General features: G+C 40.5%; 1 protein-coding gene across 7 annotated transcripts in view; it reads left to right on the top strand.

Moving 5' to 3' along the window:
• Nucleotides 1-24,488, top strand: part of CAPN6 (calpain 6) — a 258,328-nt gene that overhangs the window by 171,426 nt on the left and 62,414 nt on the right. For all 7 annotated transcript variants that reach the window (XM_053699313.1, XM_053699314.1, XM_053699315.1 and 4 more), the window contains one exon: nucleotides 21,091-21,284. In XM_053699313.1, coding sequence (XP_053555288.1) covers nucleotides 21,091-21,284 — 194 coding nt within the window. The remainder of the gene's footprint in view (nucleotides 1-21,090; nucleotides 21,285-24,488) is intronic.

The following is a 24,488-nucleotide window of genomic DNA, read 5'->3' as shown; positions in this document are numbered from 1 at the left end:
TTCATGCTCGAACAGGAGCGCTAATAGCACGCAACTTGTAATCTACCCTTTGCATGTAGCCCTATATAAAAAAGTAACATGCATATTAAGGGCTAGATTACAAGTGGAGCACAATCGAGTTCACAGTCTGCATTATTTATAAAATAACTCGTGTTATGTTAATGCACAATAGCTCTAATATTATTGTGCACCACTTAAAATGTAGCCCTATATATATATATCAGCCCTACAGAATTTAGTGGTGCTATATTAATATTTGATAAGCCCTAAGTGCATACAACAAGAAATTAGATATGGCAGATTTATATATATATATATATATATATATATATATATATATATATATAATGGTGTTTTTCTAACAAGTTTAACTGATTTATCCAGTCCACAGTGATCAGGACATTGTATAATTAAATGCTTTATATGGTCTCTTAGCACCAGCTGTTATCACTTAGTATTACATAAATAAAATCAATAATTCTTATTGCAAAAGGAAACAGTCTGAAGCTTGACAAGTCTGGGGAAAGCGGATATAATAAAAGTCTGGCTACATTGCAATGTGGGTCCCCAAGGGTAATAAACTAATTTATCTTATAAACAAATTTCTTTCAGATTCTTTGTAAATGTTGGCATATTATACAGTAAATAGCAAGTTTATAACATTCCATATTACTTGGCAACAGACAAATGAATTTTGTAGTTTTTAAGCAAGCGTTGCTTAGTTGCTAGACTTGCTGAGAAAGGACGCATGATCACTCACACTCACCTGTAAAGCTAGGAAATCTGAGAGAAGCAAATTACACTCCCTTCAACATGGTGCCCAGTTTGGCAATGATTACCATTTGTATATGGAAGAAGCTTATCTGTTATACGCACATGCCTACTAGAGCTATAAACTCATAGGGCTAGTTTACAAGTGGATCGCTAAATTATTGCGCTCCCACAAACGGGCAAATTTGCCAGTTTGCAGGAGCAGGATACTTAACCAGCATTTACAAGCTTGCGGTAGCAATTAGCGCTCTGAAAATTAACCATTAATTAATTAGATCTCTGGATAATTTTCTAAAAGTGCCACAAATGCCCTAAAAATAGAAGGCATTATAGATTTTTTTTAATAAATTCTAGCATTTATTTTTTATTTTTATTTTTTTATTGAGGATAAAGAAATACACATACAAATTAATAATTATAAGGTACAAGCAAAGTCTCAAATATTCACAGCATATTTGACAAACAAGCCTTAAACATTTCTAGCATATTCAACATACAGAAGCGTACCTAGAAGAATTCTTTCCTCGTAATTTTCTCCCCTTAATTTGAGATAGGCCACTTCTGGACCCTTATATTGATAGTTTGCTACAATCAGGAGTTTTACTGAAACACCTAAACACAAACATATGCATCTCAGATTAGAATTGTTCTATACTGATCATATCATTTATAAAAAGTGGATGCATTGGCCAAAAACTGGAGATACATAAATACTATAGATTGGTGCTATATTAAAAGGAGAGTTACTGGAAAATTATCAAATTAAACCACAATATACAGAGAGGGTAGGGGGCATTATTTAACAAGGGTTTATACCTTATGAAGCATGTTTTTGGTAATTCTAAATGAAAATATATATACAAGTTCAGTAATATGGAATATGGTATTACTTATGTATTAGAGTAAATGAGAGGACCCAGTGAGGGCTGTGGTGTTAGAAACTAGGTGCAGTTACTCTGCCATTAAGAGAATAGAAAAATACAGAGTAGGCTATGTTAGGTGGATGTATAATTAGTTGTATTTGTTTAAAACTTTCCCTGCAATGAATACACACTATCTGCGATTTGTCCCCTATGCTAGAGCACATGTATATAAGATAATAACTTTTTCTTATAACAGTCCGGTAACAGTAATACATATAACTATAATAAAGCCCATATGTTTATATTTCTAAGCTATAAAATAAAATGAACATATCCATAAGCCCCCGGAAAACACAAGGGAAAGTTCTCTATCAGAGATGTTCTTATGAAAGCGCATGGCGTTTCTCTCGGGGGTATTCCATCCTCCAATCATGAGGTAATGAGTTCCAGGGACTGTACTTGAGAGGCGAGTATCGCCAGCAGCCTCATTTAAAGGTAGTGGTCTTGAGTTATTGGCGATGTGTGTGGTGATCGCAGGGAACAGGGTGTCTTAATCTTAAATGAATGAGTCTCCCACGTGGCGTTTTGAAAAGTAGCTATGTAGGGGTCTGGATTGCGCTTGCCAGGTCTTTGTTGTCGGCGATCTCATGTAATTAAGGGTGGTGGTTCATTGTTGTATAGGGGTGCTTACCAGGTTCCGGGTAGAGTCCAGAGAGCTTTTCCGTGGTATCTTTGTCACCGAGTTTAGCTTCCCTGATTCATGTGTTACTTTTGGGAGTATATATCCGATGTGCCTGTCCTCCCCTGGCAGGCCGCGGTGGCTTTACTTTCCGAGAATTGCTATCATCGAGGTGTGAGATGGACCATCCTTGGATCAGTCCACCGGTACAAGTTCCATGCCGGGGTGGTTTGAAGAAGCCTTAGTAGGTAGTCTGCTGGGGCTCTATCAATTAGAGACTGCATAAGTTTTCATTGCATAGGTCTGCAGCTTGTAGGTTTGGTCTCTCCATATCCGCCATCTCCATGAAGCCAGGTAATGACGCTACTTAAATTTTTATTTAGTGATACTGCTATTTCTGGAAGCGCCGTTTAAGAGACTTGTTTTTTATCTGTAAGATAGTACTTTGTTTTGTTGGTGGTTTTGTTAGATGTAGTAGATTAATGTCCAGTCAGGCCCAGGAACCTCAGAGAGGCCGAGGGGGGGTAGCGCTGCCTGTAGTGAGCTGCCCGCCTCAGGCCTTAAATGTCTGTTCTGGAGTTCAGAAATAAAAAATACAGCTACAAGTTAAGCAGTTAACTCTGTGGAAAGCCAAAATAATGGTTTCCTAGATAGTGTAGATATATTGGCTGTCAGATGGTGCCCTATTTTCGGCGGTTTCAAGGCTAATCAGTCAGAGCTCCTGAAAATTGAGACTGCTCAGGATCACAACTTGGACACGACCCCCAAATTCTAGCATTTTTTAAAATAAAAAAATAAATGCACTAGCAGTTTTGGGGCTTAAAAGTTGGTGGGAGTGGCACCGAAAACTGTTCCCATAGACAGCAATGTCAATATATATCGTATATGATAATATATGTAGCGCTACCCGCCGTAAGGGCCCGCGTGTAATTACGGGCCTTCTGTTCCCCACCATTGATGACTCACCCACACCTGAACCCAAGTGAGACCAATACACTGTTTACCACTTTTGAATGGGCTTTATTAAACTAACAATAAGCCCTGAAAAGAAGAGAGAGAAGCAAAAAAAAATAATATAAACCTGAATAACAGAAAAACAATATCAAATGCAATATTATGAAACAACAGCTCAGCAAAATAAATAAAAATTTAGGTTTGTTCACTTTGACCGCCAGTCAGAGGATTTCCTGAAATGCACTGAGCGAGTGGTGAACAAAACTGTCAAATACACAATACAGCAATACTGTTCAATTAGTATCTAAAAGTAATATAGCTGACTATAATAGCCGATCTAAGGCCTAGATTTAGAGTTTGGCGGTGGTAGCCGTGGATGAAACCAGCATTAGAGGCTACCTAACGCTGGTTTTAGGCTATCTCCGGTGATTGGGAGTCACTCAAAAAAGGGTCTAACGCTCACTTTTCAGCCGCGACTTTTCCATACCGCAGATCCCCTTACGTCCATTTGCGTATCCTATCTTTTCAATGGGATCTTTCTAACTCCGGTATTTAGAGTCGTGTCTGAAAGTGAGCGTTAGAAATCTAACGACAAAACTATAGCCGCAGATAAAAGTCAGTAGTTAAGAGCTTTTTGGGCTAACGCCGGTTCATAAAGCTCTTAACTACTGTACTCTAAAGTACACTAACACCCATAAACTACCTATGTACCCCTAACCGAGGTCCCCCCCACATCGCCGCCACTCGATTACATTTTTTAACCCCTAATCTGCCGACCGCCACCTACGTTATACTTATGTACCCCTAATCTGCTTGCCCCTAACACCGCCGACCCCTGTATTATATTTTATTAACCCCTAATCTGCCCCCCACAACGTCGCCCGCCAACTACATACAATAATTAACCCCTAATCTGCCAACCCGCAAAGCGCCGCCACCTACATTATAGCTATGTACCCCTAATCTGCCTGCCCCTAACACCGCCGACCCCTATATTATATTTATTAACCCCCTAATCTGCCCCCCACAACGTCGCCTCCACCTGCCTATACTTATTAACCCCCCTAATCTGCCGACCGGACTGCACCGCTACTATAATAAAGTTATTAACCCCTAATCGCATCACTAACCCTATAATAAATAGATTTAACCCCTAATCTGGCCCTCCCTAACATCGCCGACACCTAACTTCAAACATTAACCCCCTAATCTGCCGACCGGAGCTCACCGCTATTCTAATAAATGTATTAAACCCCTAAAGCTAAGTCTTAACCCTAACACTAACACCCCCCTAAGTTAAATATAATTTTAATCTAACGAAATTAATTAACTCTTATTAAATAAATTATTCCTATTTAAAACTAAATACTTACCTGTAAAATAAATCCTAATATAGCTACAATATAAATTATAATTACATTTGTAGCTATTTTAGATTAATATTTATTTTTACAGGCAACTTTGTAATTATTTTAAACCATGTACAATAGCTATTAAATAGTTAAGAACTATTTAATAGTTACCTAGTTAAATATAATTACAAAAATTACCTGTAAAATAAATCCTAACCTAAGTTACAATTAAACCTAACACTATACTATCATTAAATTAATTAAATAAAATATACTACAATTACCCTACAATTAAACCTAACACTACACTATCAATAAATTAATTAAATACAATATCTACAAATAACTCAATGAAATAATCTAACTAATTGTACAAAAAAAAAAAAAGAACTAAGTTACAAAAAATTAAAAAATATTTACAAACATAAGAAAAAAATTACAACAATTTTAAACTAATTACACCTACTCTAAGCCCCCCTAATAAAATAACAAAGACCCCCAAAATAAAAATTGCCCTACCCTATTCTAAAAATTACTAAAGTTCAAAGCTCTTTTTACCTTACCAGCCCTGAAAAGGGCCCTTTGCGGTGGCATGCACCCCAAGAAGTTCAGCTCTTTTGCCTGTAAAAAAAACATTACAGTACCCCCCCCCAACATTACAAACCCACCACCCACATACCCCTAATCTAACCCAAACCCCCCCTTAAATAAACCTAACACTAAGCCCCTGAAGATCATCCTACCTTGTCTTCACCTCACCGGGTGAATCACCGATCGGTCCTGGCTCCAAAATCTTCATCCAACCCAAGCTGGGGGCTGGTGATCCATCATCCGGTGGCTGAAGAGGCCCAGAAGAGGCTCCAAAGTCTTCATCCTATACGGGAAGAAGTGTAGATCCGGACCAGCAACCATCATCTTCCAAGCGGCATCTTCTATCTTCAATCCGATGAGGACCGGCTCCATCCTGAAGACCTCCGACGCTGACCCATCTTCATCCGGCGACGTCCAACTGAAGAATGACGGTTCCTTTAAGGGATGTCATCCAGATGGCGTCCCTCGAATTCCGAACGGAATTAAGGTATGAATATTCTGATTGGCTGATGGAATCAGCCAATCAGAATCAAGTTCAATCTGATTGGCTGATCCGATCAGCCAATCAGATTGAGCTCGCATTCTATTGGCTGATCGGAAACAGCCAATAGACATGCGAGCTCAATCTGATTGCTGATCGGATCAGCCAATCGGATTGAACTTGATTCTGATTGGCTGATTCCATCAGCCAATCAGAATTTTTCCTACCTTAATTCCGATTGGCTGATAGAATCCTATCAGCCAATCGGAATTCGAGGACGCCATCTTGGATGACGTCCCTTAAAGGAACCTTCATTCGGCTAGTAGGCGTCGGGAGAAGAGGATGTTCCGCGTCGGATGGAAGATGATGGCTCCCGAAGAAAGAAGATTGAAGATGCCGTTGATAGAAGACTTCATCCGGATCATGGACATCTTCAGCTCCCGCTTGGATGAAGACTTCATCCGGATCATGGACCTCTTCAGCTCCCGCTTGGATGAAGACTTCAGCCGGATCATGGACCTCTTCAGCCCCCCGCTTGGGCTTGGATCAGGACATTGGAGGAGCTCTTCAGGACGGATCGGTGAACCTGGTATGGTGAAGATAAGGTAGGAAGATCTTCAGGGGCTTAGTGTTAGGTTTATTTAAGGGGGGTTTGGTTAGATTAGGGGTATGTGGGTGGTGGGTTGTAATGTTGGGGGGGGGTATTGTATGTTTTTTTTACAGGCAAAAGAGCTGAACTTCTTGGGGCATGCCCCGCAAAGGGCCCTGTTCAGGGCTGGTAAGGTAAAAGAGCTTTGAACTTTAGTAATTTAGAATAGGGTAGGGCATTTTGTTATTTTGGGGGTCTTGTTATTTTATTAGGGGGCTTAGAGTAGGTGTAATTAGTTTAAAATTTTTGTAATATTTTTCTTATGTTTGTAGATATTTTTTTATTTTTTGTAACTTAGTTCTTTTTTATTTTTTGTACTTTAGTTAGTTTATTTCATTGTAGTTATTTGTAGATATTGTATTTAATTAATTTATTGATAGTGTAGTATTAGGTTTAATTGTAGGTAATTGTAGGTATTTTATTTAATTAATTTAATGATAGTATAGTGTTAGGTTTAATTGTAACTTAGGTTAGGATTTATTTTACAGGTAATGTTGTAATTATTTTAACTAGGTAACTATTAAATAGTTCTTAACTATTTAATAGCTATTGTACCTGGTTTAAAATAATTACAAAGTTGCCTGTAAAATAATTATTAATCCTAAAATAGCTATAATATAATTATAATTTATATTGTAGCTATATTAGGATTTATTTTACAGGTAAGTATTTAGCTTTAAATAGGAATAATTTATTTAATAAGAGTTAATTAATTTCGTTAGATTAAAATTATATTTAATTTAGGGGGGTGTTAGTGTTAGGGTTAGACTTAGCTTTAGGGGTTAATACATTTATTAGAATAGCGGTGAGCTCCGGTCGGCAGATTAGGGGTTAATAATTTAAGTTAGGTGTCGGCGATGTTAGGGAGGGCAGATTAGGGGTTAATACTATTTATTATAGGGTTAGTGAGGCGGATTAGGGGTTAATAACTTTATTATAGTAGCGCTCAGGTCCGGTCGGCAGATTAGGGGTAAATAAGTGTAGGCAGGTGGAGGCGAAGTTGTGGGGAGCAGATTAGGGGTTAATAAATATAATATAGGGGTTGGCGGTGTTAGGGGCAGCAGATTAGGGGTACATAGGGATAATGTAACTAGCGGCGGTTTACGGAGCGGCAGATTAGGGGTTAAAAAAAATATGCAGGGGTCAGCGATAGCGGGGGCGGCAGAATAGGGGTTAATAAGTGTAAGGTTAGGGGTTGTTTAGACTCGGGGTACATGTTAGGGTGTTAGGTGCAGACGTAGGAAGTGTTTACGCATAGCAAACAATGGGGCTGCGTTAAGAGCTGAACGCGGCTTTTTTGCAGGTGTTAGGTTTTTTTTCAGCTCAAACAGCCCCCTTGTTTCCTATGGGGGGAATAGTGCATGAGCACGTTTTTGAGGCTGGCCGCGTCCGTAAGCAACTCTGGTATCGAGAGTTGAAGTTGCGTTAAAAATGCTCTACGCTCCTTTTTTGGAGCCTAACGCAGCCTTTATGTGGACTCTCAATACCAGAGTTATTTTTATGGTGCGGCCAGAAAAAAGCCGGCGTTAGCTACGCGGGTCTTTACCGACAAAACTCTAAATCTAGCCGTAAGTCTGATAGGTTCTAACTAACTACTGGCTAGTGGGTATCTTACACACACCCAAAGTCTGCATGCATTGGGGCCCTTTAAATTCTGTGGTTGAGTACTCAGCCTCTGGTAAAACAATCGGCTAGATTTAGAGTTTGGCGTTAGCCATCAAAACCAGCGTTAGGGGCTCCTAACGCTGGTTTTGGGCTACCGCTGGTATTTAGAGTCAGTCAGGAAAGGGTCTAACGTTCACTTTGCAGCCGCGACTTTTCCATACCGCAGATCCCCCTACGCCATTTCCGTATCCTATCTTTTCAATGGGATCTTTCTAACGCTGGTATTTAGAGTCTTGGCTGAAGTGAGCGTTAGAAATCTAACGACAAAACTCCAGCCGCAACATAAAGCCAGGAGTTAAGAGCTTTCTGGGCTAACGCCGGTTCATAAAGCTCTTAACTACTGTGCTCTAAAGTACACTAACACCCATAAACTACCTATGTACCCCTAAACCGAGGCCCCCCCACATCGCCGCCACTCTAATAAAAAATTTTAACCCCTAATCTGCCGACCGCACACCGCCGCAACCTACGTTATCCCTATGTACCCCTAATCTGCTGCCCCTAACACCGCCGACCCCCTACATTATATTTATTAACCCCTAATCTGCCGCCCCCAACGTCGCCGCCACCCTACCTACACTTATTAACCCCTAATCTGCCGACCGGACCTCACCGCTACTATAATAAAGTTATTAACCCCTAATCCAACTCACTCCCGCCTCAATAACCCTATAATAAATAGTATTAACCCCTAATCTGCCCTCCCTAACATCACTGACACCTAACTTCAAGTATTAACCCCTAATCTGCCGACCGGACCCCACCGCTATTCTAATAAATTTATTAACCCCTAAAGCTAAGTCTAACCCTAACACTAACACCCCCCCCTAAGTTAAATATAATTTTTATCTAACGAAATAAATTAACTCTTATTAAATAAATTATTCCTATTTAAAGCTAAATACTTACCTATAAAATAAACCCTAATATAGCTACAATATAAATTATAATTATATTGTAGCTATTTTAGGATTTATATTTATTTTACCGGTAACTTTGTATTTATTTTAACCAGGTACAATAGCTATTAAATAGTTAATAACTATTTAATAGCTACCTAGTTAAAATAATTACAAAATAACATGTAAAATAAATCCTAACCTAAGTTACAATTAAACCTAACACTACACTATCAATAAATTAATTAAATAAAATACCTACAATTACCTACAATTAAACCTAACACTACACTATCAATAAATAAATTAAATACCTACAATTATCTACAATTAAACCTAACACTACACTATCAATAAATTAATTAAATAAAATACCTACAAATAAATACAATTAAATAAACTAACTAAAGTACAAAAAATAAAAAAAGAACTAAGTTACAAAAAATGTAAAAATAATTTACAAACATTAGAAAAAGATTACAACAATTTTAAGCTAATTACACCTACTCTAAGCCCCAAATAAAATAACAAAGCCCCCCAAAATAAAAAAATGCCTTACTCTATTCTAAAATACAAATAGAAAAGCTCTTTTACCTTACCAGCCCTTAAAAGGGCCTTTTGCGGGGCATGCCCCAAAGAATTCAGCTCTTTTGCCTGTAAAACAAACCATACAATACCCCCCCCCAACATTACAACCCACCACCCACATACCCCTAATCTAACCCAAACCCCCCTTAAATAATCCTAACACTAAGCCCCTGAAGATCTTCCTACCTTGTCTTCACCACGCCGGGTATCACCGATCGGTCCAGAAGAGGCTCCGAAGTCTTCAGCCAAGCCCAAGCGGGGGCTGAAGAAGTCCATCATCGGCTGAAGAGGTCCATCATCGGGCTGAAGTCTTGATCCAAGCGGCGGCTGAATAAGTCCATCATCGGGCTGAAGTCTTGATCCAAGCGGGCGCTGAAGAAGTCCATCTTCTTTCTTCCGGAGCCATCTTCTTCCAGCCAAGGTTGATCCATCATCTTCTACCGACGCCTACTCGCCTAATGACGGTTCCTTTAAATGACGTCATCCAAGATGGCGTCCCTCGAATTCCGATTTGCTGATAGGATTCTATCAGCCAATCGGAATTAAGGTAGGAAAATTCTGATTGGCTGATGGAATCAGCCAATCAGATTCAAGTTCAATCCGATTGGCTGATCCAATCAGCCAATCAGATTGAGCTTGCATTCTATTGGCTGATCGGAACAGATCAGCCAATCGGATTGAATTTGAATCTGATTGGCTGATTCCATCAGCCAATCAGAATTTTCCTACCTTAATTCCGATTGGAATCCTATCAGCCAATCGGAATTCAAGGGACGCCATCTTGGATGACGTCATTTAAAGGAACCGTCATTCGGCGAGTAGGCGTCGGTAGAAGAGGATGGATCCGCCTCGGCTGGAAGAAGATGGCTCCGGAAGAAAGAAGATTGAAGATGCCGCTTGATAGAAGACTTCAGCCCGATGATGGACTTCTTCAGCACCCGCTTGGATCAAGACTTCAGCCCGATGATGAACTTCTTCAGCCGCCGCTTGGATCAAGACTTCAGCCCGATGATGGACCTCTTCAGCCTGATGATGGACTTCTTCAGCCCCCGCTTGGGCTTGGATGAAGACTTCGGAGGCTCCTCTGGACGGATCGGTGATACCCGGCGTGGTGAAGATAAGGTAGGGAGATCTTCAGGGGCTTAGTGTTAGGTTTATTTAAGGGGGTTTGGGTTAGATTAGGGGTATGTGGGTGGTGGGTTGTAATGTTGGGGGGGGTATTGTACGTTTTTTTTACAGGCAAAAGAGCTGAATTATTTGGGGCATGACCCGCAAAAGGCCCTTTTAAGGGCTGGTAAGGTAAAAGAGCTTTTCTATTTGTATTTTAGAATAGGGTAGGGCATTTTTTTATTTTGGGGGGCTTTGTTATTTTATTAGGGGGCTTAGAGTAGGTGTAATTAGCTTAAAATTGTTGTAATCTTTTTCTAATGTTTGTAAATTATTTTTTTATTTTTTGTAACTTAGTTCTTTTTATTTTTTGTACTTTAGTTAGTTTATTTAATTGTATTTATTTGTAGGTATTTTATTTAATTTATTTATTGATAGTGTAGTGTTAGGTTTAATTGTAACTTAGGTTAGGATTTATTTTACAGGTAATTTGGTAATTATTTTAACTAGGTAGTTATTAAATAGTTATTAACTATTTAATAGCTATTGTACCTGGTTAAAAAAAATACAAAGTTACCTGTAAAATAAATATTAATCATAAAATAGCTACAATATAATTATAATTTATATTGTAGCTATATTAGGGTTTATTTTACAGGTAAGTATTTATCTTTAAATAGGAATAATTTATTTAATTAGAGTTAATTTATTTTGTTAGATAAAAATGATATTTAACTTAGGGGGGTATTAGTGTTAGGGTTAGACATCTTTAGGTGTTAATAAATTTAATAGAGTAGCGGTGAGGTCCGGTCGGCAGATTAGGGGTTAATACTTGAAGATAGGTGTCGGTGATGTTAGGGAGGGCAGATTAGGGGTTAATACTATTTATTATAGGGTTAGTGAGGCGGATTAGGGGTTAATAAGTATAATATAGGGGTCGGCAGGGGTTAGGGGCAGCAGATTAGGGGTACATAGGGATAACGTAGGTTGCGGCGATGTACGGAGCGGCAGATTAGGGGTTAAAAAAATATGCAGGGGTCAGCGATACGGGGGCGGCAGATTAGGGGTTAATAAGTGTAAGGTTAGGGGTGTTTAGACTCGGGGTACATGTTAGGGTGTTAGGTGCAGACTTAGGAAGTGTTTCCCCATAGGAAACAATGGGGCTGCGTTAGGAGCTGAACGCTGCTTTTTTGCAGGTGTTAGGTTTTTTTCAGCTCAAACGGCCCCATTGTTTCCTATGGGGAAATCGTGCACAAGCACGTTTTTGAAGCTGGCCACATCCGTAAGCACCGCTGGTATTTAGAGTTGCAGTGGCGGTAAATTATGCTATACGCTCACTTTATGGAGCCTAACGCAGCCCTTCTGTGAACTCTAAATACCAGTGGTATTTAAAAGGTGTGGGGGGGGGGAAAACAGTGTTAGCTACGCGGGTCGTTACCGACAAAACTCTATATCTAGCCGAATATTTGTAATCGACAGGATGGAAAGGGGTATCTTCACAAAGTGTCACAGAGTAAACAACATTAACTGATGTGGTGATCCACATACAGAAGGAGCTGCATTACCAGTAAGGAAACAGGATTTCTTCACTTTCTCTCTCGTTTCTCTACTGAAAGGTGTCTGTGGTGAAGGATTGGCTATTAATCCTGCTATGCCAGGGTTTCTCCCTTCTTCTCCCAAAACAAAACTACCAACTCATCAATGTTTCTTTTCTTTATTTAAAAAATAGCCTCTCTGATCAAATCACAACTCTCCTCTCTCCTCCAGTCCTTGCTTGTCTTCGTTGTTAGGGGTGGTCTTCCTCCTTAGCTACAGCAGTAACCAATAGAGTCTCCCCTCCAGTCTCTGTGAGCTAACAGTTAAGCCACAAAAATGCAATGTTTTAGAGAGCACCCCCTTCAAAAAAAAAAAACTTTAGTCCCCCAAAGAGATAAAATGAATGCAGTTGATAATAACATAACATTTGTATAGTAACCTTACATATAGACCAACAGCTTAAGCCTGTGATCTTAGGTTGATTTTATGACATTTCCTAACAAACGCATTAGACAATGGAAACTGCCACCAAGGTGTGTCGGGAGGTGGGTTGAGGACATCAATCACTGGTACCACTATAGAATATGCCTGAGAATCAGGAAGTCTACGAACAGTGGGAATCGCTTCTTCTGAGCTTGTTCCAGGAGTTTCATATGTTAATCTCAGTGGGGGTCTCACTGTTCTCTTAACTCTCTGTTCTTTGGGCTCAAGGTCAGTCTCTTCGGATTTTTCATCAGGTTCAAGGTGACTTTCCTCAAAAAGCTCTGCATCAGTTTCAGAAGAACTCCCTTTCCGGAAGCCCTTCGTTAGGTTCTTGGACTAACTGGTAGTCTTGCTCTACTAGCTCTGAATTATCTTGCACCTGGGGTACAAATTCAGGTGCATCAGGCCGGAGCACACCCAAGTGCTGATTAGCAGTGGATGTGGATGGAGTGGCATTCATGGGCTCAGATGGCCACAACCATCCTACCTCCAGATCATCACCACTGTCGTCTTCTATTGTTACAGCTTCATCTGACAGTAGAGGTCCAGACCTGGTAACTGGAACCTGCCTGGAAGAAGACAGTTTGGGTAATAAAGTCTCAGTTCTCACAGGTACTCTGACAGCTTCACTCAGGGGCAGAAGATGATTCTGATGCCAGGTCTTCAGCGGCCCTGTCTTCCCATCAGGCCAGATCTGGTATACAGGAAGACCAGACAGCTGCTTACAGATGACATATTGTTGAGAACTCCACCGGTCAGCTAACTTATGCTTTCCAAAGAGACCTAGATTCCTTAGTAACACTTTGTAACTTGGCTGTAAATCATGAATCCTAACTTTCAAATCATAATTCTTCCTATTCTGCTGATCTCTAACATCAGAAGCTTCTTGGGCCTTCTCATAGGCCATCTTTAGGTTCTGTCCACATAGCCTACTGTTAAAGGCATGAACCGCAGCAGAAATGTTCTTGCTCCTGTGCTGTTTTTGGTCAGATGGAAGGGTTCCAAGCATGTCAAGAAGGGTATGATTAAACCTCTCAGGTTGAGGATCCCCTTGATAAGGTGTTGTTCTTGACTTCTTAATTCTCAGAAGATCCAAAAGCTGTTTAATGAGCCTGCTTTCAAAATCTCTTCCTTGGTCAGAGTGAATCCATAATGAACAAAGAATTTCTCTACTAACACTTTGGCAACAGTAATAGCTCTTTGATCTCTTGTTGGATAAGCCTGAGCATAATGGGTGAAATGATCAGTTACTACTAATACGTTCCCTTGAACACTTGTGTCGGGTTCCAGACACAAGAAATCAATGCACACCAAATCCATGGGACCTTGACTCTGTAGATGGCCCATTGGGGCAGCTCTGGAATTCAAAGTCTCCCTCTTGATGCAGCAAAACAGGAATGACAGTAACTTTCGATCTCAGTTCACATGCATGGCCAATAGAAACGATCCCTGACTAACTTAAATGTTCTATCAGGTCCCAGGTGTTCATGCTCATCGTGTAATGCATTAAACACTGTCCCCCTATGCTTCTCTGGGAGAAACAGCTGCCAACTCTCCTCTGAATCATCGGAGGGGCCCCTTCAGTAGACCACCCCATCTGAGAGCTGAAAACGATCCCACTCCCTGTAAACCAATCGAGCCTCCTTTGGGGAGCCTGCTGTCAATAGAAGTTCTGAGCAACCACTCTCTAAGGCTTTCAAAGTCAGAGAACAAAGAGGATCTTCTGCTTGATCCTTTCTCAAGTCTTTCTTGGAAAAGGTAGGCAGTCCCCCATCCCTCACCTGGATCAAGTCACAGTAGAACTTTGGGACCCCAGCAATGGTGACTCCAAGGACTTCACCCCCACTTTGCTCCTCTGGCTTGGAACTCAATCCCTTGATACAAAGCCTGAATGCCTTCTGTTGTCAGTTTAGTCCACTCTTCCTTATGAGTTAGCGGGTCTCCAGGTCGGTACTTCAAGCTGAATCAGAAACTAGATAGTGCTGCCAACCATTGATGTCCCGTGGAATACAGCTTGGCTGTGGTAAGGAGATATGTGAGTGGGTTGTTATCTGTTTTTACCTCAAATTCGGCACCATACAGGTATTCTTTCAGCTTGTCCATGACAGCCCATTTCAATGCCAACAATTCCAATTTGTGGGTAGGATAATTTCTCTCCGATGGAGTAAGGCTTCGACTCACATAAGCAACAGGTCTCAGACGCCCATGTGTTCTTGATACAACACCCGACCCAGTCCTTCTCTGCTAGCATCAACATGGAGCTCATAGGGCTTGCGGGTGTCAGCGTAGGCTAAAACCGGGGCATTGGTCAAACTCTGTTTCAAATTAAGGAAACCTTGTTTACATCGATCAGACCACTCTCTCTCTATGGACTCCCGAGATTTTCTCGCTTTACTAGTTTCTTGGACTACTTCTGAGGCCTTTTGCCCTCCATCATCTTCTGCCCGCAAAAGTTCAGTGAGAGGTCTGGCTTTTTTGGCAAATCCCTCCACAAACCTCCTGTAGTAGGAGCAGAATCCAAGAAAAGATCTCAGCTCTTGCACATTTCTAGGTTTGGGCCAAGTGATAACGGCTTCTAACTTCTTGGGGTCAGTGGCCACTCCCTTTCCTGAGACAACATGCCCGAGGTAGGTGACTGATGACTGGTAGAACTGGCACTTCTCAAGAGACAGCTTCAACCCCTCTTCACAGAGTCACTGCAGAACTTTCTCTAGACGCTCCTCATGTTCTTCCAAAGTCCGCCCAAAGACAATGATGTCATCTAAGTACACTAACACTTCAATTAAGTTCATGTCACCAACAGTCTGTTCGATCAAGCGCTGGAATCTAGCAGGGAGCCCAGACAGACCCTGTGGCATCCGTTCAAACTCAAAGAACCCCACGGGTCATTTGGATGCATAGGGATCTGATGGTAACCACTTCTCAGGTCCAACAAGCTGAACCATTTGGCCCCTGAAAGGCATTGCAGGGCATCTTCCATTCATGGAGTGGTGTACTGATCTGGGATGGTTCTTTTGTTGAGAGTGCAATAATCGATACACATCCTTAATGGCCCATTTTTCTTCCTCACTACCACAATGGGAGAAGCATAGGGACTTCGGGACTCCCGAATAATTCCCATCCTCTTCAACTCTGCAATATGTTCTGTAAGGTCATCTAAATTCCGTCAATGGGATTCTTTGAGACCTTTCTCGAAATGGCTTATCCTCTAGTAGACAATTATGATGCTGTGCATTCTTTACGCATCCCACATCAAATTCGTTTTTCGAGAAAATTTCCCTCCACTTTAAAAGTTGTGCTTTGGCCCATTCTTTCCATTCAAATGCCATAGGAGAGCCTTTTGGATAGAAGTACTCCTCTGGTAACTCTTTCTTGGCTTTCCCCAATACACAATGTGATGTGATGGATGTGGAGGGGTTTACTTGCCCTATCATTATTCGAGCCAGAAGTTTTACTGTAGAATCAGTAACATTACGAACACTGATCGGAATCTTTCCATGAGTTCTCTGTAACACCTTCATAGAAATGATTTCTGGAATCAGTTCCAAACCCGAATCTGTCTTCTGTGGGTCACCTACAAGGATAACATAAGGACCAGGTTGGTCCCAATTTAGTTTGACTGAAGCCCGCAGACATGCTACTTTACCTGGCTGCAAAACCTTTTCCGTCTTGTCCAACTTCCACAAGTTTCCTACTCCTTCTATTGGGGCCTTTTGTTCCTGGATCAGTCGCTGGTACACTGAGCGTAACATAAAGAATGAGGCGGCAGCTGAAAGTGTACATCCTGAGACATGGGGAGTGAGTAACAGTCGAACCAAGTCAGTGTTCGTCCCCACAATCATGGAACTCCAATTAGCCCCTGGAGGGCGGGGACATACAATGGCCAATGTGTCAGAAGTCTCTGGCTGCCCTGCAACAGATGGGCCAAATTTAAGCTTGACTGAAATATATCCATCATAGGGGAGCTCCTTAGTACCTATACCCCAGATCTCTAGGCTTTCTAATTTCTGCAAGGGCAGGTGTTTCAGGTGTTTATCATAGAAATTGGGACATCTGAGTTTTCAAAGCCATTACTTCAGACTGGACTTCCACTATGCCCACGGTTCCCACTTCTATGGTGTAAGCTGAATGTGAAACATTAGCAGTTTGTTTAGCCTTAATTAAAGCCTCTTCTTCCAGGATAGCTTTGACCAATTTGGAATAAGTCAATGGCTTGTTCTGGTTTCTAGTCCGAAATTTCATCATTATGGGATCCAGTGGTAGTGCTCCTTGATAAATTTGATCCAACAAAGCATTGCTTGCATGACTCGGCTCCATGCCTCCTTTTAGAATGACCTGATGAAGGATTTTATCCAGCCATCGGACATAAGTGGATAACTCTTCTCCTTCATTTTGATAAGTGTGTGAGAACATATGAATTAGCTTGGCACAGTCCTCCACCCCTCCAAAGATTTCTCGTAAAGCTTCTAGACATTCAGCAGCTGTGCAGCCTGGCTTGTCCCTTTTTAGGTTCCTGATGACATCTGAAGCAGGAGTTCTTAGGCTCTCAATTAACCTTTGTCTTTTTTACTGTGTCAGCAACTTCCCATTCTTTCACAGCCTGCACTACCTGATCTATCCAGGTTTCAAAGTCCTCTTCCCCAGATGGCACAGGAACCTTACCAGAATAGAACCACAACTTGTGATATTCATAATTGGCAGACGCGGCTGAATTTCGGGCCAACGTTTCCACCAGCTTTCCCATAGTGGTAAAGAATGTAGCAGGAGGGAAACCTGTGGTTGAGTTGGAAGTGGTAGCTAAAACTCCTGAACCTGATATTGTTGGGCTAGTACTTTCAGGGTGGTCATCCAGCATATTTGGCTGTATAAGCTGAGCTTCGAGATCCCCTGGTAACTTTATGCTAACTCACTGGAAACAGGTCGGGATCCCTCTTTTCCATTCTAGCAGAGCATAAGTGCGAGAGACTGCCTGATCGACTTTCAGGTCCAATATGAATGTTTTCTGATCAGGTATCAAAGCTGACATTACTTGTTGAAACTGTATCTCAGTCCAGGTGGCGCCAGTGAGACCCATAATTACACAGAGCCCCGGCCTGCCATTTTGCTCTTCACACCACTTGGCAGCAGTACCAGGGTCCATCATGGTGACTTGGCTGATAGAGGTAGTCATCACTCTGTGACAGGGACCAAAAGTTATCCAGGACGAAGCCCCCACGTGTAGCGCTACCCCCGTAAGGGCCGCTGTAATATACAGGCCTTCTGTTCCACACCAGTTATGTCTCACCCTCACCTGAACCCAAGTGAGACCAATACACCATTTACAATTTTGAATGGGCTTTATTAAACTAACAATAAGCCTTGAAAAGAAGAGAGAGAAGCAAAAAATATATATATATATAAACTGAATAACAGAATAACAATATCAAATGCAATATTATGAAACAACAGCTCAGCAAAATAAATCAGGATTTAGGTTTGTTCACTTTAACCGCCAGTCAAAGGCCTTGCCTGAAATGCGCTGAGCGAGTGGTGAACAAAACTGTCAAATACACAATACAGCAAAACTGTTCAATTAGTATCTAAAAGTAATATAGCGGACTATAATAGCCTGTCTAAGTCTGATAGGTTCTAACTAACCACTGGCCAGTGGGTATCTTACACGCACCCAAAGTCTGCATGCGTTGGGGCCCTTTAAATTCTGTGGTTGAGTACTCAGCCTCTGGTAAAACAATATTTGTAATCCACAGGATGGAAAAGGGTATCTTCACAAAGTGTCACAGAGTAAACAACATTAACTGATGTGGTGATCCACATTCAGAAGGAACTGCATTACCAGTAAGGGAACAGGATTTTTTCACTTCTGTCTCGTTTCTCTACTGAAAGGTGTCTGTGGTGAAGGATTGGCTGTTAATCCTGCTATGCCAGGCTTTTTCCCTTCTTCTCCCAAAACAAAACTACCAACATCATGGGTAGGATCTTTAGAGCCGCGATCCTACCCATCCAGGAAATTTCATCATACTTTTTAGATTTCAGGGTTCTGTCTATCTCTTTCAGCAGAGCATAGTAATTCTCCTGGAGAACAGTGTCCCTATTATGAGACAGGAATACCCCAAGATGTCGTATCCCCTTAGTCGACCACTTGAAGGAATACTGTTTCCTAAGGGCCCGCTGTTCAAACTGATCAACATGTATCATATAGGCTTCTGTTTTGGCAACATTAATTTTGTAGTTCGAGATTTCACTAAAAGAGTCTATTAGGGCCATCAAAGATGGAAGTGAAAGAGTTGGGTCTACTATAAATAGGGTAAGATCGTCCGCAAATAACGCCAACTTCTGGAGCGAGTCATGCATCAAAAGGCCCTGGATTTGGTTATCTTTCCTAATAGCCTCTGCAAGTGGCTCTATAACAAGTGCAAAGTGGAGCGGAGACAGGGGACACCCCTGCCTGGTTCCGTTGCTTATTCGAATCCTAGGGGAACAGAAACCAAGTCCCTTGACCACCACCGTCGGGGAAGTATATAGCGCCTCAACCGCTTTACAAAAGGAGTGCGGGATTCCAAAAACACTCAGGGGTAATTTTTCTTTTTATAGTGGTATTAGTTTAGGTTTAGATTTTTTTTTTTTTTGGATACCTTTGTTTATTTTTTTCTGTAATTTTACTTTTTTTTTATTTTTTTGCAACTTTAGCTTGGGGGGCTGTAGTTTTTAAACATAGACTGCCTTCTAGGCAGGCTTATCCCCTAGTATTCTATATCATAGAGAGAGTCATTTCCTTCTTTGGAGGTCAACCCCATAAGTTAAGTCCCTTTTCTTAGAGAATATAGTGAGAGCTGCCCCTTAAATTGTCCATGTGATATTTCTCTTCATGCCGACTATGTTTATATAATCAGGTTCATAGTGCTGAAATATACAAAGTCCCAGTTATCCAATGAACAGAGTAGCTAATGATAAAATTGAACTTTTCCTATAAATGTTCTGTATATACACATAAGAAGTAACACTCACTCTTCATCTTGCAGTCACCTTGTTGCACAGTAAAGTGTATGAACAATTGGAATAAACAACACTCAGAGAATTGTTTAATAAAATACACAAATCCTTTAGTTTAATACTATTTTAAAAATCTCATAAAGAATGCATGACATTTCGGTACCAAATTGGCACTTTTTTCAAATGTGACAAATTATGGACCAAAACGTCACCCATCACAAACACTAGTGAACAATTTGAAATTAATTTGCTGCATTACTTTATATACAAAACGTTTCCCTCTGGAGAATCATGAAAACCTGTGTATTGTAGCAATAGCATGCAACATAAATAATGAATTTGCATAGCTTAGTATGCTGAATTACATATTTTGTGGTAGTTTTAAGTGTGTGTTTTATGTTCCTTTCATGTCTCTTGTACTAATTCACCACCCTATATTTAATTACGTGTAAGCTACAAAGGATGACACAGAAATTGTTGACACTGGAAAAGGCTCTTCCAGTCTTATGTAGACTAAGAAGTAGAGAGAGAAATGTATTTGTGTGCCCAATATGGATTTGTTAAAAGGTTTCAGAGTTTATTGTATAATATTCCATCCATTGATCACAATCGTATCTAATGATTTTCTACATAAAAACACAATTAAAGTCTATGGGGTATATTTATTCCAGTGCGAGCGGACATGATACGATGTAGCGTATCATGTCCGCCGCACATCGATAAATTTATCATTGCACCAGCAGTTCTTGTGAACTGCTAATCGGCTGCTAGCAGGGGGTGTCAATCAGCCCAATCGTATTCGATCGGGTTGATTTCTGTCTGCGGCCTCAGAGCAAGTGGACAAGTTATAGAGCAGTGGTCTTTAGGCTCGCCGGAAACAAGGGGCATGAAGCATCATACGGAGCTTGATAAATCGGCCCCTATGTGGTTGTTTGTAGATAAATCAGTTGATATGTTTTTCTACAGGATTGGAAGAATCAACTTTGTGATTGTAAACATTGGGGATAAAAGGAAATTGTAGTCAACTTTCTTGTTTATTTTGAACGATGGCATTTTACAATGTATTTTAGTTGTTGTTTTGTTATTTGTCTTTTTTTTGTGTGTTTTGAATAATTCATATCCTGGTCCTGAATAAACTAGGGTTTTCTTATACTTACAGAGGTGTGTACTTCTCCACCAATAACAGAGAATCAGTTCTGCTTATCATCTCATTAGTAGTACAAAACTAATACTGCAGTTAAAACAGATTTTTCCTTCACCTTTTTTTAGTCAGAATCTTTTTTCCTGCATGAGTAAATGAGTACATTTTGAGCATGATCCCTCTTTAAATAAAGCTTTCATGATCATGAATATTATGTTCTACATTCCTGTTGTGCAAAAATGTTATGGGTTGAATGGAATCCTGGGCTGGTTCTGAACCATATTGCTGGGCCTGGAGTCTACTTTAGGGTATGCTGAATTTTACTCTGTTCTGCTCCTCAGCCTTCTGTCGATGAAGACATGGAGGCAGTGACCCCTATGGGACTTGTTAAGGGCCACGCTTATTCAGTAACAGAGATAAAGAAGGTGCCGTTAGGAACAACTACGTTGTGCTTTGGAAAGTCAGAGAAACTGTTTATGATCAGGATGAGGAATCCATGGGGAAAGAGGGAATGGAGAGGAGCGTGGAGTGATGAGTAAGTAGTATTGGTTATTTATGTGCACTATTAAAAAAATAATAAACACAGCCATACATTTTGCAGCATCTGAATGACATGCAATGTTCCCCACAGAAAATGTTGCCAGCGTGGTGGCAATATTATAAATTTTTCTAGTATTTATAACTGTTACTGAATCTATCCAATGCAAAAATGAATTGCATAATTTAACATAAATTGATTTTATAATAATTTGTGCCACAAATAATGAAAACATTAGGCCTAGATTACGAGTGGAGCACTTTTATTAGCGCGAGGAGCGTAAATGCGAATGCGAGATCACAATTTTCTTTACCCTCAAATCTATATTACAAGTGCTGCACTGTTAAAATTACTGCAAATTTGTTTGCGTGAACGGTCCCCATAATTTCTATGGCTAGCGCTGAGCAGTAATGTGCGCTCGTATTACAAGTTGAAAGTAAATGTGATTGCGCAAGCGCACATTGCAAACTACCTCTTTACACCTGAACCGCCATCCCCCCACATCGCAAACTATATCTTTACACTATTAACCACTAAACCGCTACACCCACATCACAAACTACCTCTTTACATTATTAACCCCTAAGCCGCCACTCTGACCTCACAAAGTAACCTACTAACCCTAAACCGCCACAGCCTCCACTGCAAAGTAACTCACTAACATCTAAACCCTCTAACATAACACCCCCTAAATGAACCCAAAATAGATTAACCTTGCCTTTACCAAAAAAAACAACTAACTACCTTTAAAAAAATAAAAACTTACCTGATAAATTATTACATACACAGCACAGAACCTAATCGCAACAAAGAGGCTAAGTTGTGCAGCAATGGGCAGCAAATTTAAAATATATATGTATTTGAATATATACATACTGTATATATTTATGTGTTTATATGTGTTTATACAGATAATAACACATACATATATGTAAATAAGCATATACATATATATTAACAGTTTTAACAAAGTCCCCATAGACCACAGTGTAAAGGCACTTTTCAGTGTCATTTTTTTTCTAACAACCTACACCCCCTCACTTTAACCCCTTAAAACTGCTTTGTGCAGTTATTTTTTAATTAAATAAAGGGGATGTGGGGTGTTAGAAAATAAAACGGCCCTTAAAAGGGCCTTTACGTTGAAGTCTATGGGGACTGTATTTATACTGTTAATATACAGGGAGTGCAGAATTATTAGGCAAGTTGTATTTTTTAGGATTAATTTTATTATTGAACAACAACCATGTTCTCAATGAACCCAAAAAAACTCATTAATATCAAAGCTGAATAGTTTGGAAGTAGTTTTTAGTTTGTTTTTAGTTATAGCTATTTTAGGGGGATATCTGTGTGTGCAGGTGACTATTACTGTGCATAATTATTAGGCAACTTAACAAAAAACAAATATATACCCATTTCAATTATTTATTTTTACCAGTGAAAGCAATATAACATCTCAACATTCACAAATATACATTTCTGACATTCAAAAACAAAACAAAAACAAATCAGTGACCAATATAGCCACCTTTCTTTGCAAGGACACTCAAAAGCCTGCCATCCATGCATTCTGTCAGTGTTTTGATCTGTTCACCATCAACATTGCGTGCAGCAGCAACCACAGCCTCCCACACACTGTTCAGAGAGGTGTACTGTTTTCCCTCCTTGTAAATCTCACATTTGATGATGGACCACAGGTTCTCAATGGGGTTCAGATCAGGTGAACAAGGAGGCCATGTCATTAGATTTTCTTCTTTTATACCCTTTCTTGCCAGCCACGCTGTGGAGTACTTGGACGCGTGTGATGGAGCATTGTCCTGCATGAAAATCATGTTTTTCTTGAAGGATGCAGACTTCTTCCTGTACCACTGCTTGAAGAAGGTATCTTCCAGAAACTGGCAGTAGGACTGGGAGTTGAGCTTGACTCCATCCTCAACCCGAAAAGGCCCCACAAGCTCATCTTTGATGATACCAGCCCAAACCAGTACTCCACCTCCACCTTGCTGGCGTCTGAGTCGGACTGGAGCTCTCTGCCCTTTACCAATCCAGCCACGGGCCCATCCATCTGGCCCATCAAGACTCACTCTCATTTCATCAGTCCATAAAACCTTAGAAAAATCAGTCTTGAGATATTTCTTGGCCCAGTCTTGACGTTTCAGCTTGTGTGTCTTGTTCAGTGGTGGTCGTCTTTCAGCCTTTCTTACCTTGGCCATGTCTCTGAGTGTTGCACACCTTGTGCTTTTGGGCACTCCAGTGATGTTGCAGCTCTGAAATATGGCCAAACTGGTGGCAAGTGGCATCTTGGCAGCTGCACGTTTGACTTTTCTCAGTTCATGGGCAGTTATTTTGCGCCTTGGTTTTTCCACACGCTTCTTGTGACCCTGTTGACTATTTTGAATGAAACGCTTGATTGTTCGATGATCACGCTTTAGAAGCTTTGCAATTTTAAGAGTGCTGCATCCCTCTGCAAGATATCTCACTATTTTTGACTTTTCTGAGCCTGTCAAGTCCTTCTTTTGACCCATTTTGCCAAAGGAAAGGAAGTTGCCTAATAATTATGCACACCTGATATAGGGTGTTGATGTCATTAGACCACACCCCTTCTCATTACAGAGATGCACATCACCTAATATTCTTAATTTGTAGTAGGCTTTCGAGCCTATACAGCTTGGAGTAAGACAACTGTAATAACCGTTTACATATGAGATACAATTGTATTTTGTTTGTTGCTCTTTTGTACAATGAACCCAGGAGATACTGTTTCCACTGAGTAAATGTACTGTAAGCGTAGTTAATGGCCAGTGGTAATGAATGGTTTTGAGATCGTGTATAAGTTACACTTGTGGCTCTGGAGGTTATTTATACTATTTATAGATGTGACTTGTGGACGATAGTACTGTTCCTTTAAGTTACTCTGGCATGGTATAATCGTCAGTCTTCACACACACACACTCGGAATCCACATTCACACTAAAGTTCCACTCAGCATATAAAAACATAAAAAGCTGATGTTCCGGATCACAGGTAGTACAAGTGACAGCAGCGGTCTCTACTTATGCAAAAGGTATCCTATATAGAAAGCAATTGATAACCAGATTAAGCAGAGAGGAATTCAGTTGTTACCTGCGAGTTGATTGCAGCTTGTATGGGTCTGAGCTGAGCGAGCGTGTGTGTGACTTACTTCCGGTCCTGCGGTGAAGGTAA

The sequence above is a fragment of the Bombina bombina genome, chromosome 1, assembly GCF_027579735.1.
Source record: "Bombina bombina isolate aBomBom1 chromosome 1, aBomBom1.pri, whole genome shotgun sequence".
Lineage (NCBI taxonomy): Eukaryota > Metazoa > Chordata > Amphibia > Anura > Bombinatoridae > Bombina > Bombina bombina.
This window is presented reverse-complemented; position numbering and strand designations above follow the sequence as displayed.